The sequence below is a fragment of the Callithrix jacchus genome, chromosome 7 (genome assembly GCF_049354715.1).
Source record: "Callithrix jacchus isolate 240 chromosome 7, calJac240_pri, whole genome shotgun sequence".
Lineage (NCBI taxonomy): Eukaryota > Metazoa > Chordata > Mammalia > Primates > Cebidae > Callithrix > Callithrix jacchus.
In genome coordinates, this window is record NC_133508.1 from 60747429 (window position 1) to 60763162 (window position 15734).

A 15734-nucleotide genomic window follows, 5' to 3' on the forward strand; every position below is an offset into this window, starting at 1 on the left:
GCTGTGAGTCCAGCATGCTTGGAGGTCCATGGAGAGTTTCTGAGAATGCTGGGATTATATGTGTGTTTTTTTTTTTTTGACAGAGTTTCGCTCTTGTTGCCCAGCCTGGAGTGCAGTGGCGTGATCTCAGCTCACTGCAACCTCCACTTTCTCGGTTTAAGCAATTCTCCTGCCTCAGTCTCCCAAGCAGCTGGGGTTACAGGTATGTGCCACCATGCCTGGCTAATTTTGTATTTTTAGTAGAGACAGGATTTCTCCACGTTAGTCAGGCTGGTCTCAAACTCCCGACCTCAGGTGATCTGCCCTCCTTGGCCTCCCAAAGTGCTGGGATTACAGGCGTGAGCCACCATGCCCAGCCTATATGTGTCTCTTAATCCATGTTGTGTTGCTATAACAGAATACCACAGACTGCGATTTACTGATTTATTTTGAGACCGAGTCTCACTCTGTCACCCAGGCTGGAGTACAGAGTGCGATGGTGCAATCTTGGCTCACTGCAAACTCTCTGCCTACCAGGCTCAAGCAATTCTCTTGCCTTAGGCTCCCGAGTAGCTGGGACTACATGTGTGCACCTACATGCCCAGCTAATTTTTGCATTTTCAATGGAGACTGGGTTTCACCATGTTGGCCAGGCTAGTCTCAAACTCTTGACCTCAAGTGTCCTGCCCACCTCAGCCTCCCAAAGTGCTGGGATTACAGGTGTGAGCTACCACAACTGGCCCAGACTGGATGTTTGTAAATAAATTTAGTTCTTACAGTTCTGGGGGCTGGGAAGTCCAAGGTTAAAGGAACATATCTGGCAAGGGTCTTTGTGCTGCATCATCACGTGCAGAGGGCATCACATGGTGACAGAGTGTGGGGGAACAGGAAAACTCGTCCTTTTATCAAGCATCTATGATAACTTACCCATTCCCAAGATCACTAACTCACACCCATGATAATAATCCATTATGGATCAGTAGTTAATTCATGTCTGGGCATGGTGGCTCATGCCTATAATTCTAGCACTTTGGGAGGCCGAGGAGGTGGATCACTTGAGGTCAGGAGTTCAAGACCAGCCTAGCCAACATGGTGAAACCCCACCTCTACTAAAAATACAAATATTATTGAGATGTGGTGGCAGGTGCCTGTAATCCCAGCTACTTGCAAGGCTGAAGAGGGAGAATTGCTTGAACCCGGGAGATGGAGGTTGCAGTGAGCCGAGATGGTGCTACTGCACTCCAGCCTGGGTGACAGAGCGAGACAAAACAACAAAAAAAGAAAAATTCAATCTTGAAGGCAGAGCCCTCATGACTTCATCACGTCTTATAAGGCCCTGCCTCTCAACACCGTTGCATTGGGGATTAAGTTCTAATACATGAACTTTGGGGGACACATTCACATAGAGTGTTTGCCGAACTCTAGAATGCTTCTCCCGCACACCTCACTGCCACGTCACTAAAGCCCATTTACACCATTTCCTTTTTATGCTGTGCCTGCCTTTTAACAAGGAGTTACAAGGCATGCTAAAAGGTAAAACACACAGAAGAGGAAGATCAAACATTAAAACTAGACTGAGATACACCAAGCATCCTGGAATTATTAGGCCAGGATTGATTGACTGATTGACTGATTTACATTTTTGAGATGGAATCTCACTCTGCTGCCCAGGCTGGAATTTCAGTGGTGCCATCACGACTCACTGCAGCCTGGACCTCCTGGACCCAAGCAATTCTCCCACCTCAGCCTCCCATGTGTCTGGGACCACAGGCACATGCCACCAGGCCTGGCTAATTTTTCTTTACTATTTGTAGGGACAGGGTCTCGCCATGCTGCCCGAGCTGGTCTTGAACTCCTAGGCTAAAGTGATCCTCTCGCCTTGGCCTCCCAAAGCGCTGGGATTACAGGCATGAGCCATCACGCCCAGCCATGTCAAGAATTTAAAAACGTCGGGCCGGGCGAGGTGGCTCAAGCCTGTAATCCCAGCACTTTGGGAGGCCGAGGCGGGTGGATCACGAGGTCAAGAGATCGAGACCATCCTGGTCAACATGGTGAAACCCCATCTCTACTAAAAATACAAAAAATTAGCTGGGCGTGGTGGCGCGTGCCTGTAATCCCAGCTACTCAGGAGGCTGAGGCAGGAGAATTGCCTGAACCTAGGAGGCGGAGGTTGCGGTGAGCCAGGATCGCGCCATTGCACTCCAGCCTGGGTAATAAGAGGGAAACTCCGTCTCAAAAAAAAAAAAAAGAATTTAAAAAAGTCATGATTCGGCTGGGCGTGGGAGGCTGAGGCGGGTGGATCACGAGGTCAGCAGATTGAGACCATCCTGGCCAACATGGTGAAACCCTGTCTCTACTAAAAATACAAAAAAAAAAAAAAGAAAAAATAGCTGAGCGTGGTGGCACGCATCTGCAGTCCCAGCCACTCAGGAGGCTGAGGCAGGAGGATCGCTTGAAGGGGAGGTTGCATTGAGCTGAGATCACGCCACTGCACTGCAGCCTGGCGACAGAATGAGACTCTGTCTCAAAAAAAAAAAAAAAAAAAAAATTGTGATTCATATGTTAAGGACTCTAATGCACCAGACCAGGGACTGGCTTCTGCTCCCAAACTGGCTTATCAGCAATCACAAAGCTCACGGCATCTCCGCCCCATGAAGTGCAGCTTGCAGCTTCTTAGAGTGTAAGCCCAACTTGCACCAACAGGGACGCTCACATCATGTTCCACCAAGGCCAACAGGCCATCCTATTTCATTGAAATTTGTGACATTTTTTCACTGACACAACAAAGCAGGCAAGACCTTCCTCTGATGTCGGGAGTATAAGAGTGGGAGGATGGACTAGGATGGTGTCTTTTTGTTTACTACATATTCACAGGAAGAGAAAAGCAAAAGAGGATGGAGTTCTGGGAAGTAATAACATAATCTGGCCAGGCAGGGTAGCTCATGCCTGTAATCCCGGCACTTTGGGAGGCCAAGGCAGGTGGATTGCTTGAGCTCGTGAGTTTGAGACCAGCCTGGGTAATGGTGAAACTCCATATCTACAAAAAATACAAAGCATAGCCAGGCGTGGTGGCGGGTAGAGTCCGATACTCAGGAGGTTGAGGTGGGAGGATCGCTTGAGCCTGGGAGGCAGAGGTTGCAGTGAACGAGGATGGTGCCACTGCACTCCAGGCTGGGCAGTTGAGCCAGGCCTTGTCTCAAAAAACGAAACAAAACAAAAACTTTGAGTCCATTGGAAGGGCCCTCAAAATGACCTTCCAGCCTGCTGGTTTTACAGATGGGAAACTGAGACCCAGAAAAGCAAAAGCATTGTGCAAGGTCACACAGCTAGTGGGTGCCAGAGGGGTGCTTGGAACCAGCAGTGTTTGCCTCCATGATCTGCGTGATGCCCCAACTCCTGTCAGGTCACCCTGATTGCCGCCGCTCCCTGCAGAGGGCTCATCAAACACATCGCCTGCCTGCACCATGCAGCCTGGAAGGTGAGCTGCTGCGGAATATGTTACCCACCACGCCTTGATACCTGCAGAGGTGGGGGCTGTAGGGGTGATTCACTTATCCTTCAATTCAGAAGCCATTTCAGAAATCAGAGGAGGTGTTACTTCCTGGTGTTCGGAGTATAGGTTATGTTTATTTTCTCATCTGTAATTTCCAGGGTTTTCCAAAATTTTACAACAAACATCTATAATTTTATGAACCCTCCCCATCTAATTTTTAAAAGAAGTTGAGAGGCAGAGAAATGCCCAGCTCACTACTGAGATCCATCAAGTGAGGCTAGACGGTATCTGTCACACCAGGCAGAGGCCCTGCGCTGGAAGCCCTGGAGGTTACCAGCTCCAAGCCTGGTATCCAAGGCCACCTGGGTAGCCACAGCCTCCTCCTTCCCTTTGCTTCCACCAGACTCTGCTCCTGAGATGTCCTTTCCCCATTACCACCACATAATTGGACTAATTTTTCAGGGCCCAACACCAGTTTTGCTAATTGGTTGAAGGTGTGTGGTTTTTTTTTTCTTTTTTGAGATGGTGTTTCACTGTATCATCCAGTCTGGAGTGCAGTGACGCAATCTTGGTTCACTGCAATCTCTGCCTCCCAGGTTCAAGGGATTCTCCTGATTTGGCCTCCTGAATAGCTGGGATTATAGGAGCCTGCCACCACCCCTGGCTAATTTTTGTATTTTTAGTGGAGATGGGGTTTTGCCATGTTGGCCAGGCTGGTCTCGAACTCCCGACCTCAGGTGATCCACCGTCTCAGCCTCCCAAAGTGCTGAGATTACACATGTGAGACATGTAATACACGTGATTACACATGTGAGATTATAGCTTGCCTGGCCTGGATGAAGCTGTTTTAAAAGCCCTACCTCCCCCTGTTGGGATGACCTTCTGTCTCCCTCCTTGGACCACTGGTGGCACTTTCCTTGAACGTACTTTATCATCTTTATCATGTCCTGCCTTGTCCTGGAATTGTTTGCACCCAGGTCTGTTTCTCCTACTGGACTAAGGCCTCTTTGCAAGTAGAACCTACTTATCAGTTACCTTTGTATTCCCAGCTCCATCCTCAGCCTGCCACATGCTAGACTTCAGATAAATGTCTCTTGAACGTATGTGAATTGAAACTATGGTATCCTAAAAGAGGGGTTGATGTATCAGTATGTGGCAGGGCTCATGACCCTTGGCACTTGTGACATCTGGGTTGGGATAATTCTATGTGGTGGGAGCTACAGTGTTTAGAGTTTAGCGTTTGAGGTAGAGGTTGCGGTGAGCCGTGTTTAGTATCTGATTAGTCTTTAGTGTTTAGTACCTGATCTCTACTTTTTAAAAATAAAAAAAAATTTTTTTAATAGAGGTGGGGTTTCACCATGTTGGCCAGGCTGGTATTGAACTACTGACCTTGTGATCCACTGCCTTGGCCTCCCAAAGTGCTGGGATTACAGGCGTGCACCACCACACCCGGCCCTGATCTCTACTTATTAGATGCCAATACTGGTAAATAGTACTAGTGCAGCCGGGTCTTCTATTCTGGGTCCTGGGTTCTTCCTGCTCTCCCGGAGGCCTCTCAGGACCCCAGAAGGATTTTCGCTTCACCACTTGGGTGCAACCGCTCCACCCTCACCCTCACATCCTGGGTTCTATCTTGTCCCCTTTCCTTCTGCCCCACCCCTATAGCCTGTGCCAGGCTGTGACCCACTGGTTGTCCCTACTGGTCCATGCAGACTAGACTGAGACTGTGCCCAGACACACGCTTCACATGCTCTTCAGCTCCTTGGGCTCATCTCCGTGCTTGAACACACTGATGGTGACCTGGCCCGTCTCGGAGCCATACTTGTTCTTGACAAAGACACCATAGCGGCCGCTGTCATCACTGTTGACCTTCTCAATGGTGATGGTGACCTCGGTGCCCCTCACTTCCATGTGGTATCGGTCAAGGAAGGTGACAGGCTGGTCATTCTTCAGCCAAGAGATTTCAGGGGTGGGGTCTCCTGAGATGACGCAAGTCAAGCACAGGGTCTGTTTGAAAAGACAGGAAGAGTATAGTCTCACTTCCTTGTAACCTGAACTTGGCATTCACTTTCATGCCCCCAGAGAGCTCCCAGTTCAGTTGCTCCCTGTGATAATTTAATACGTGTGTTTTACTGTAATTTATAAAGGGGAGAGATTTTATTTTAACCCCACATCCTGCAACGTCAACCTTTTATTTTATTTTATTTTATTGAAATGGAGTCTCGCTCGGTTACCCAGGCTGGAGTGCAGTGGTGCGATGTGAGCTCACTGCAACCTCCACCTCTCAGGATCAGGAGATTCTTGGGCCTTATCCTCCTGAGTAGCTGAGATTAGAGACGCATGCCACTGTGCCTGGCTAATTCTTGTATTCTTAGTAGAGACGGGGTTTCACCATGTTGCCAGGCTGGTCTTGAACTTCTGACCTCAGGTGATCTGCCTGCTTGGCCTTCCAAAGTTTTGGGATTACAGGCGTGAGGCACTGCTCCTAGCCATCCTCAACCTTTCTACAGGAATACTTACTAGTTAGAATCTCAGACCATGATTACTCTAGCAATTATCAGCCCTAGAATGGCCTTCACTTTCTTTTATTGCTTTTTTTAAATATATATGTCACTATGATTTTACTGTGCAAGTAAGATTATATTGCTTTAGTACATAGATTTATGAACTAAAATAGAAGATTATTGAACAAACAAGCTCTAATGCAGAGCACTGTAATGTAATAATTAAACACACAGGCCCTGGAGTTCAGCTGCCTGGGTGTGCATCTCAGCTCTGCCCCTTCAAGCTGTGTGACCTTATGTTTCTTAACCTGGATTAATGGACTCTGGGTTTCCTCAGCTATAAAGTGTGATTAGAAATAAATAAAACCCTATTTCTTTCATTTTTTTTTTTTTAGATGGAATTTCGCTTTTATTGCCCAGGCTGGAGTGCAATGGCGTGATCTTGGCTTACTGCAACCTCCACCTTCTGGGTTCAGGAGATTCACCTGTCTCAGCCTCCTGAGTAGCTGGGATTACAGGGGCATGCCACCACGCCTGGCTAATTTTTGTATTTTTAGTAGAGAAAGGGTTTCATCATATTGGTCAGGCTGGTCTTGAACTCTTGACCTCAGGTGATCTGACTGCCTTAGCCTCCCAAAATGTTGGGGTTACAGGCATGAGCCACTGTGCCCTACTGGCATAAAACTCTATTTCATGTGATTGCCTTGATGGTAAATAAGCTAAAATAGGTAACATACATGGAATCATGCCTGGCACAAAGGAAGCACCATAAAAATGTCAACAATTGTTTTCAGAAACACTAGCTTTGCATAAATAAGTTCGGTCCTAGACAGGCTTTTAGGGTTTACCCAGTAGACATTTCCTGTGGATGCTGAAGTTCACAGGCAAAAGTCTATGATGCCCAGGGCTGTCTAGACAGATGGAGATAGAACTGGGTCAAGCATCCACTAAGGGTGGACACCAGGCCCAATGGCTTTCCTTTGTACTACATGTAATCAATGAGGTGTGGTCACTTAGCCTCGCTTTGGCTTCGAATCCATAGCACTGCATTGTTTCATGGTCTGTGATGGGCGCAGGAGGAAACAGCGGGGGGCTGCTGGCTGCAGGCAGGGAAGGGTCAGTACCTTATCTTCCATGATTGTGGCCACATCCGGCAGACCCCTCACCACTTTGGCACGATCTGAAAGGGAAATGAGAGACCCCAGCAATGAATCTTTTTCTGCCAGCTGCTTCCCAGAAGTTTCAGAGTTGAGGTTTATTTTTAAGCAAGGTTTCTTTTCTTTCTTTATCTTTTTTCTATTTTCATCATTGGATAGAAATCTTTTTTTACTTTATTTTTTCAAAATTAATTTTTTGAGACATGGTCTCACTCTGTTGCTCAGGGTGGAGTGCAGCAGTACAACCTCAGCTCACTGCAAACTCTGCCTTCTGGGCTCAAGCGATCCTCCCCCTTCAGCTTCCTGAGCAGCTGGGACTAGAGGCATGTGCCACATGCTGGCTAATTTTTGTATTTTTTGTAGAGACGGGGTTTTGCCATGTTGTCCTGGCTGGTCTTGAACTCCTGACTCAAGCAATCCTCCTGCCTTGGCCTCCCAAAATGCTTGGATTATAGGCATGAGCCACCACACCTGGCCTTGGGTGGAAACCTCTAGAACGATATTACATACTTCCTCGTATTCATAAGTAGAAGATATGGGACATAAAGTGTTTCTGTTACTGATCTGAGGTCCTTTGCTATGATCGGTGATACCTGGAGGAGACCATGCAATACACCTGCCCTCAAGAACCAGGAAGAAGGTAATGTACGTGGGACTTCAACTGGCAAAATCCACACAACGGGCATGACCAACAAGCTTAGGGTGCGAACCAAGAGGGGTCAGAGAAAGCCAGATAGAAGCTTTTGGGCTACTTTGAATCTGATCAAGCAAAGGACCTGGTGGCCATTGTGGGTGGGCAGGAAGAGTGTGGCTGTCAATCACTAAACAGAAAGCCAGAGTACTTAGGTGAAGCTGCAGGAATAGGAGGAGTGGTCAGCATGGCCTAGACCAGGGATCAGGGATGTGCAAAGAGCCCGCCGCAGGTGGCGCCTTTCCAGTGGGTGAAAGGGGAGCAGGACCCCGGATGGGGTGGGGAAGGCCCCACCCCAGAATGCGGTGTTGGGCAGAAAGTGTCACCAGCCCTCCACAGTTGGGCGAAATGATCATTTCCCTCCGCTCTGATTCCACACACCCCAGCAACCCAGTATTGGTGAATTCAACTTTCCTCTATTAGGGTCCTGGATAGGGCTCCTGTTCAGGATGTGGCATTCCAGGATGGATAGGGATATTGTCGCTGGGGAAATGATTAGATTTATGGTACAAGAGCCTCCTCCTGGCCAGAGGCTAAGCTGATCTTGGGCTATGCTGCCTCCACCAAGGCGCCCCCAGTCCCCTGCAGGAGCTTCTCACTCCAGGGCCACTTACAACCCTCAACTGTCCCTTCCTGATAACAGCTATGAGCCTGAGGCCTGCACTTGCTGTCAGATGGAGACACTCGGGTACAATGATGCCATGCAGAGCAAATTACCCCCTCCCACAAGTGGCCTCAAGCTGGCAGTGTGAGTTTTCTGTCTGTTCTTAGAGCTGTGCCGTCTCCTTCTACGGCCGCACCTGTTTTCTGCTGCCTTCCCAGGTCTTTCCCTCACTGGAATCCCTCCTCCTCATCTGCTGGGAAGTGAGAACAGACAGCCACACTCCTACCATTGGGCCACTTAGAACTGGCTTGGGTTGTAGGGGCTGATGAATGGGACAAGCTTGAGCTCGTGGACTTGCTAGTGGCTCCCTTGGTGGCCCTGAGGCTCTGGGTTTGGTGGTGCCATGTGCCTCTGGGTTGGGGGCTTCATCCTGGATTCAATGAGGCTCTCATGCCTTGAGAGTCATAGCTCTTCAGCTATGAAGCATGATGCAGTTGTGGGCAGAAAGCTATGACTTTTCAGCTTTAAAGTCACCCTGTCCCCACAGATCACTCGGGAAGGCCTGTCCAGCCTCATTCCTGTGTGTCCCCTCCTTTCGGGTCCCCCCAATGTAGTTCATGTGTGTGCAAGGACCAGGCTTGTGCTGGGCGCTTCCACAACACAATCCCAGGTGTCCTCGGACTCTGTATCTGTCCTGCCCAGGTCTCCCCTGCAGCTCTGTAAGACCCTAGAGCCCCACAGACCCCACTGAATGAGGCCTTCAGCAGCCCCACTGAGAGCCTTAAGCTTCCAGGAAGTTTGCCCCAAATTCAGAAACAAAAACAACATTGGCAGACTTACTCTTCTCGATGATGGCCAAGGCTCTGAAAAACAGAAATGAGAACAAGATGTGAAATTCCACTTGCTAAAGGACAGTCCTGCCCACGTGGAGGTGAGGGGTGACGAGGGAAAGATGGAGCTGGCTGGGGCTCCCAGGAAGGGATCCTGAGCCTAGTTCGTGCCACACCCTGGAGAGTCCTGTAATTCACACTGAGAAGTGTAGAGGAAACTTACTTCAGTCTCTGGTGTTCAGCCATGGCGTCCTCAAAAGCTATAAGAAGGACAGAGGAGAAAGCGGGGCATCAGGGCCTCTGCTGTCCGATGGTGGGGACAGGGTGACCCTGGGAGCAGAGCTTATCCCTGACTGTCTTCCACTCTCCTCCTCATTCCAATGTTCCTTTGGGTGACTGCCAGGATTGGGTGGGAAGGTAGGTGTCACCTTGAAAGACCATGGGATTTTCTTTTTTCTTTTTATTTAGTTAAAAAAAAAAGCTTTCTTTCTTTAACACCTATCCCAGAGTAATCTTTATTATCGTTCTTTTATTTTTTGAGACAGGGCCTCACTCTGTTGCCCAGGCTAGAGCGTAGTGGGTGATCACAGCTCATTGGAGCTGCTATCTCCTGGGCTCAAGCAATCCTCCCACTTCAGCCTCCCGAGTAGCTGGGAATACAGGCACGTGCCGCCATGATAAATAATTTTTGTTTTTTGTAGAGATGTTGCCCCGGCTTGTCTCAAACTCCAGAGCTCAAGCGATCCTCCCACTTCAGCCTCCCAAAGTTCTGGGATGACAGGTGTGAGCCACTGTGCCCAGCCTAACCACGGGATTTTCTAAGCAGGTTTCTCTGCAGACATAGGTGGATGGCTCACCTTGCCCTGAGAGATCTGTCGAGAGCTGCCGGGCTTCCTTCCCTGCAGCTATTTCCAGAGTGTATTTGCCCTTGTCTGAGTCTTTGGGGTCCAGGATGTGAAGCCAGATCTCATCCAGGGTGGTGCCCACCCTTATGCGATCACCGCTCTCCAGGCGTTTGTCTCTGAATGTGAGGGCAGAGCAATAGTTAAGGCTGCCTGTCTGCAGGTCAACAGACACCCCTGCCCCAAAATCCTCGCCTGTGGTTTTGTTTCAAGATCCATGGGCTGTGGGTGATGGCCATTAATGAGGCACTGGATAAGTATCTGTTCACTTTCTCACTCATTATTCAATGCTCCATTCATCATTCAATACTTCATTCATTCATTCATCAGTTCTTGTGGCATGACAATTATGTGTCGGTGCTGAGTCTGCATTTGTGATGGGTGCTGCAGGCAGGGACCCTAAGGAAATGATGCTTTAGGGTAAGTGGCTGCCACTTCCCTCACTCTCAGGAGCCAGCTTCCTCACCTCTTTATTCTCCTCCTTTTAAACCCTCCCAGGCTTTCCTCCCGCAAGCACTCTCCTCTAACCTTTAGAAACCATATAAGGTTAAATTTCTCCCTTTTTTTTTTTTTTTTTTGAGACGGAGTTTTGCTCTTGTTACCCAGGCTGGAGTGCAATGGCGCAATCTTGGCTCACCGCAACCTCTGCCTCCTGGGCTCAGGCAATTCTCCTGCCTCAGCCTCCCGAGTAGCTGGGATTACAGGCACGTGCCACCATGCCCAGCTAATTTTTTGTATTTTTAGTAGAGACGGGGTTTCACCATGTTGACCTGGATGGTCTCAATCTCTTGACCTTGTGATCCACCCGTCTCGGCCTCCCAAAGTGCTGGGATTACAGGCGTGAGCCACCGCGCCCGGCCCAACTTCTCCCCTTCTTTACTTAAATTTCATTCCTAGAGACACTGTCCTCTGTCCCCAGTGTTGTGCTGCAGAGGTGACACCTCTGTGCTTAGTTCCAGGGCTCAGAAACTCTGGCTGGGGAAGGAATCTATCGTCCTGAAATTCCATCTGTCCTTGGCTCTCACTCATTTGACAACCTTGACCAAATCAGTCTCGCCTTCTCCATAGAATGGGTGTAGTAATGTCTGCTCCACAAGGCTGAGGCGTGCACATGATAAAAAGCACTGGGAAAACTCTGCTGTCGAATTATCTGGGGTCTCTCAGAGAGTGGCTGAGTCTCGGTAGGCACCTCATCTATCCTGCCTTCAAGCCCTGGCCCTCAGCAAGTGATCAGCCCCACACACCCTTCTCCTGCATGTTTCTCCTAAGCCTGGCTGATTAAGTTTGCTAAGGCTGCAGAGGCCCACAAAGGCGCCCTGACCCACCTGACCACTTGGCTCTTCTTTGTCCCTTCATCCTTTCTCCCCCAGATGCTGCTCAGAGACTGACCCTGCTGTGGCCATAGAGTTTCCAGAAACATGTTGTCCCACCAAGGTTCCCATCTTCCCTGGGGGATCTCAGCAAAGCCTTTCTCCTCCTCCCACTGCTAATCTCTATCCTCAACTCCTCTGTAGATAGCAGGACCAGTGAGAGACCCTGTTTGCCAACCCCCCAGACTGGGCTTTGCTTGGAGGACCGGGCAGGGAGAAGGGATGGGAACCCTGTGGGGCAGGTGCTGAAACCTTTCCAGCCTGGCTGGGGCTCTGGGGCAAGGCGGACCTACTTGTGGAACCAGGTGGTTTTCATGTACTCCACGTTGTAGTACTTGACCTTGCTGAAGATCCGGATCCCTTCCTCAGTCCCCTGGATTTTCAGTGGCGTTGCAGAGAGGGCTGGGGAGACAGAGGAGAAGGGTGAGTCTTCCCTGAGTCCATTTGGGCATCACGTTTTGGGACCAGCTTGTCTGCTTCTGCTCTTGGGGAGGGGGCAGGTGCTGTCGGGGGAATGTAGGGCTGTGAGAGGCAGGATTTTCTCTTCAATGTTTGAGGTTGGAAACTAGACCCACTCCCGATAGCCAAGGCTGGTGTTAGGCTGCTTGGAGGCTGCTGGGCATCAGGGCAGGGCTGGGCAAAGAGGCAGGCTGCTTACCACCAATCCTGCCCAGCTCAGTGAAGATGGCATCCAGGGCTGGAGAGAGACAGAGAGAAGGGTTAGTTGGCAGAGGACTCCCCTAGGGATGTGCTAAGAGTGGGGACATCCTTGAAAAAGGCTGGTGGAGCCCATGAGCTGCTCTAGGGGTGGACAGGGAGCTCTGCAGGATGACTGTCATGGCTTGGGGATAGGAAGGTTCAGGGTACTCAGCAGTGGGGTGGGGAGAAGGGCACTAGGTGTGGAGGACAAGCATGCAAACCTGACGGGTTTTTGTAGGCTGAGCCGATCAGCCTGATGGGGAACCTGGGCCTGCTGTGGGACGGAGGAGTGAACTCAGGCTTCGGGTTTCCAAGCCTGGGCTCACTGTGATATACTGTGGTGAACACAAGCATCAGAGTTACACAGACCTGGTTCCTGCCATTGACTAGCTGTGGAAACTTGGGCAAGTCACTTAATCTCTTTGTGCCTCAATTTCCCCAAGTGACATGGGGATCCCATAAATCTTACTGCACAGATCACATCACAGTCCACCCCACTGCACTCCCTCTGCAGCCCCCTGACCTAGCACCAGCTCCTACCGTCACCCGTGAGGTCCAATATGGTGTCGTCCTCCCCTCGATCGTCAGAAACCATCGCTCTGTAAATCCCCTTGTCCTTTTTGGACAACTGGAAAGAAGGATGAGCGATGGTGCTGTCAGCATGGGCTCCAGAAGGAGAGATAGATACCAAATCAGGAGGCCTGGCCTCCAGGCCTGCCCCTAGTTCTCTGCATGACCTCAGGTAAGACCCTTCTCCTCCTGGGGCCTCCGTTTACTCATCTGAGCTGGGTGATCTCTAAGTCTCCTTTCAGCTCCAGAGCCCTTGGATTCCTAGCTCCAGGCTTTTCTGGGCCTGGGGAAGGGGTGGAGTAGGAGGAGCTGAGGGTCGAACTAGACACCTTCATGTGCTTTCACAGGCAGCTGTTCTGAGCACTACAGTGAGCCTCACTTTGTGAGCTTGTCTGACCTGGCACAGCTTTCACTCCCTGGTGGCTCCTGGATGGAGGGACCCCCACCACCTGCAGCTCCCCAGGAGGAAGCATGTTTTCTCTTGCCTAGGACGGGGGGTCATTTTGACCTGTGTTTGTCAGCCCCAAATTAAGTCTGAATCTCAGCAAAGCAAGAACTTGAGTTGTGCTTTCAAGGCAAGGTCCAGAGATCAGAAGTGACCTCTTATTACATAGCAGCTTCCTTAAGGCCTGGGAGTGATATTTGTCTTCCCAGCCCCTCATCTCTCTCTCTCTTTTTTTTTTTTTGAGATGGAGTCTTGCTCTGTCACCCAGGCTGGAGTGGAGTGGTATGATCTCAACTCACTACAACCTCTGCCTCCCAGATTCAAGTGATTCTCCTGCCTCAGCCTCCCGAGTAGCTGGGACTACAGGTGCATGCCACCACACCTGGCTAATTTTTTTTTTTTTTTGTATTTTTAGTAGAGACGGGGTTTCACCATATTGGCCAGGCTGGTCTTGAACTCCTGACCTCGTGATCTACCCACCTCAGCCTCCCAAAGTGCTGGGATTATAGGTGTGAGCCACTGTGCCCGGCCACTCATCTCTCAATACTTCCCACTGGGACCATCTCCACACAGTGGGTTTGGGGCAGGGTCCAAGACAGAGGCAGCTTTTAACCTGAGGATTGAGGTGCTGAGCCCCAAAGTCCTCTCTTATGTCTCACCAACCCATGAAGGCTCCAAGGTCTCAGCCAAATCCAGGGTGGGTGACTGGAGTGGCTCCTGACCCCACCCTCTAGACTTGTGTCTTTGTACTGAAATCCTCTGAGCCTCAGTTTACTCATCTGTAAAATTACAGCACCATCCTTGCCCTGCCTTTGTGCTACAGCTGTTGTAGGGGATCAAGGAAGGTAACTCTTAGGAGGCCAGAAAGTTTGCACCAATGGGACTGATGATTACTCCATAACTATTAAGCACTTACTTGGTGCCACACTCTGTTTGAGGAGCTTGCACAGTGGTGGCAAAGGCTGACTTGGCATCAGCCTGGGCAGGATTTGGGAGAAGACCTGGAAATCATTGTTTTCTTCCTAACCAGCAAACCTCTGTTCAGTACTCCTGGGCACCCAGTGAGGCCAAAGACATCAGCAGCAGGGCGGAAAAAGGTTGATGTTTAAGAGTAAGCCTTGGGTTTCTCTCTTAATCAGGCCACAGTCCGCCAAAGACCACTGGGGTGGGGTGGTGGTGGGGACTTGCGGGGAGAATTGAGCTTCAGGCCTGCTTTATGCTGCCAAATCTGCCTCACATGGAGACTCCCTTCCTGTCTTGAATCCTAGACTGTTGGAGCAGGAAGGAGGCATTGAGAGAGCATCCCTTCCAATTGGCTCATGTTGCAGATGAAAGCTGAGGTCAGAGAGGGACAGGGGCTAGCCCAAGCCTGCACAGTCATTGGCAGGGCCAGTAATGGAGCTAAAGAAAAAAAATCAGTAATACTGATTCTGTCTCTATTGAAAATTTAGGGCTTTTGGCCGGGTTTTGGCTCACACCTGGAATCCCAGCACTTTGGGAGGCTGAGCCGGGCAGATCATGAGGCCAACAGATGGAGACCATCCTGGCCAACAAGGTGAAACCCCGTCTCTACTAAAAATACAAAAATTAGCTGGACATGGTGGCATGCGCCTGCTATTCAGGAGGCTGAGGCAGGAGAATTGCTTGAACCTGGGAGACAGAGGTTGCAGTGAGCTGAGATTGTGCCACTGCACTCCAGCCTGGGCAACAGAGCAAGACTCCATCTCAAAAAAAAAAAAAAAAAAAACCTGAAAAGTTTTTAAATAGGTTTTTGCATTAATTTTGATTTTTTAAAGAATGTTGCATACAATATTATTTATCTTGATTACTGAGTTTTTTGGTGCCCCTTAAATTTTGTGCTCAGGGCCTCACTTGCATCAACCGAGCCTCGGCCCTGCTTCTGACTCCCAGCCCAGAGCTCTTGGCCCTCCCTGGCTCGCAGCTGAAGGAGAAGGTGAGCCCTGAAGCTGGAGCCACACTTGCCTCTTCGATGCAGAGAAGTCCTGTTCCCGTCTCTGGGTCATACTGACCATCTGGCATCTCTGCCCTCTGGAAGAACCACTGAAAGCGAGTCTCCTTCTTGGTATTGGTCACCTGGGGAAGTTGGGGAATGAGGAGACTCTGTCAGGCTTTCTCTCTTTTTGAGTAAAAACACACCTGTGTACACTTTCGGGCATCTAAGCCGATTCTTTTCACATACCGTGTGTCTCCTCTGCTGGATTCTTGCTAAGAATTTTCCCTTTGCCTCTTGATGCCTGGCCTACTCTATTTTGCTTGTAAATGTCCATACGCTTCTTACTGACTCAGTTAAATGTCCTCTCCAGGAAGCCACAGTCACCCCCCATCATGATTAATCAATTTCCTGCCCCTCTCTGGATCACGCATGAGGCATGCTGTTTCCCAAGGATCCTGCCTTGACCCACAGAGACCAACCACTTCTTCATCTTTGTACGTTCAGTACCCTGCAAAGTGGCACGTAACAGATGCTCT

The 15734-nt window shown here is 49.8% G+C and overlaps 1 protein-coding gene across 5 annotated transcripts in view; it reads right to left on the reverse strand.

The window, feature by feature from the left end:
• Positions 1-3586: 3586 nt before the first annotated feature.
• The window catches only part of MYOM3 (myomesin 3), a 62013-nt gene continuing 49865 nt past the window's right edge, over positions 3587-15734 (reverse strand). For all 5 annotated transcript variants that reach the window (XM_035308140.3, XM_035308141.3, XM_035308138.3 and 2 more), the window contains 9 exons: positions 15228-15338; positions 12770-12857; positions 12189-12227; positions 11824-11932; positions 10116-10279; positions 9482-9518; positions 9269-9291; positions 7101-7156; positions 3587-5479 (listed from right to left, as the gene is read on the reverse strand). In XM_035308140.3, coding sequence (XP_035164031.3) covers positions 5216-5479; positions 7101-7156; positions 9269-9291; positions 9482-9518; positions 10116-10279; positions 11824-11932; positions 12189-12227; positions 12770-12857; positions 15228-15338 — 891 coding nt within the window. In that variant the 3' untranslated portion in view covers positions 3587-5215. The remainder of the gene's footprint in view (positions 5480-7100; positions 7157-9268; positions 9292-9481; positions 9519-10115; positions 10280-11823; positions 11933-12188; positions 12228-12769; positions 12858-15227; positions 15339-15734) is intronic.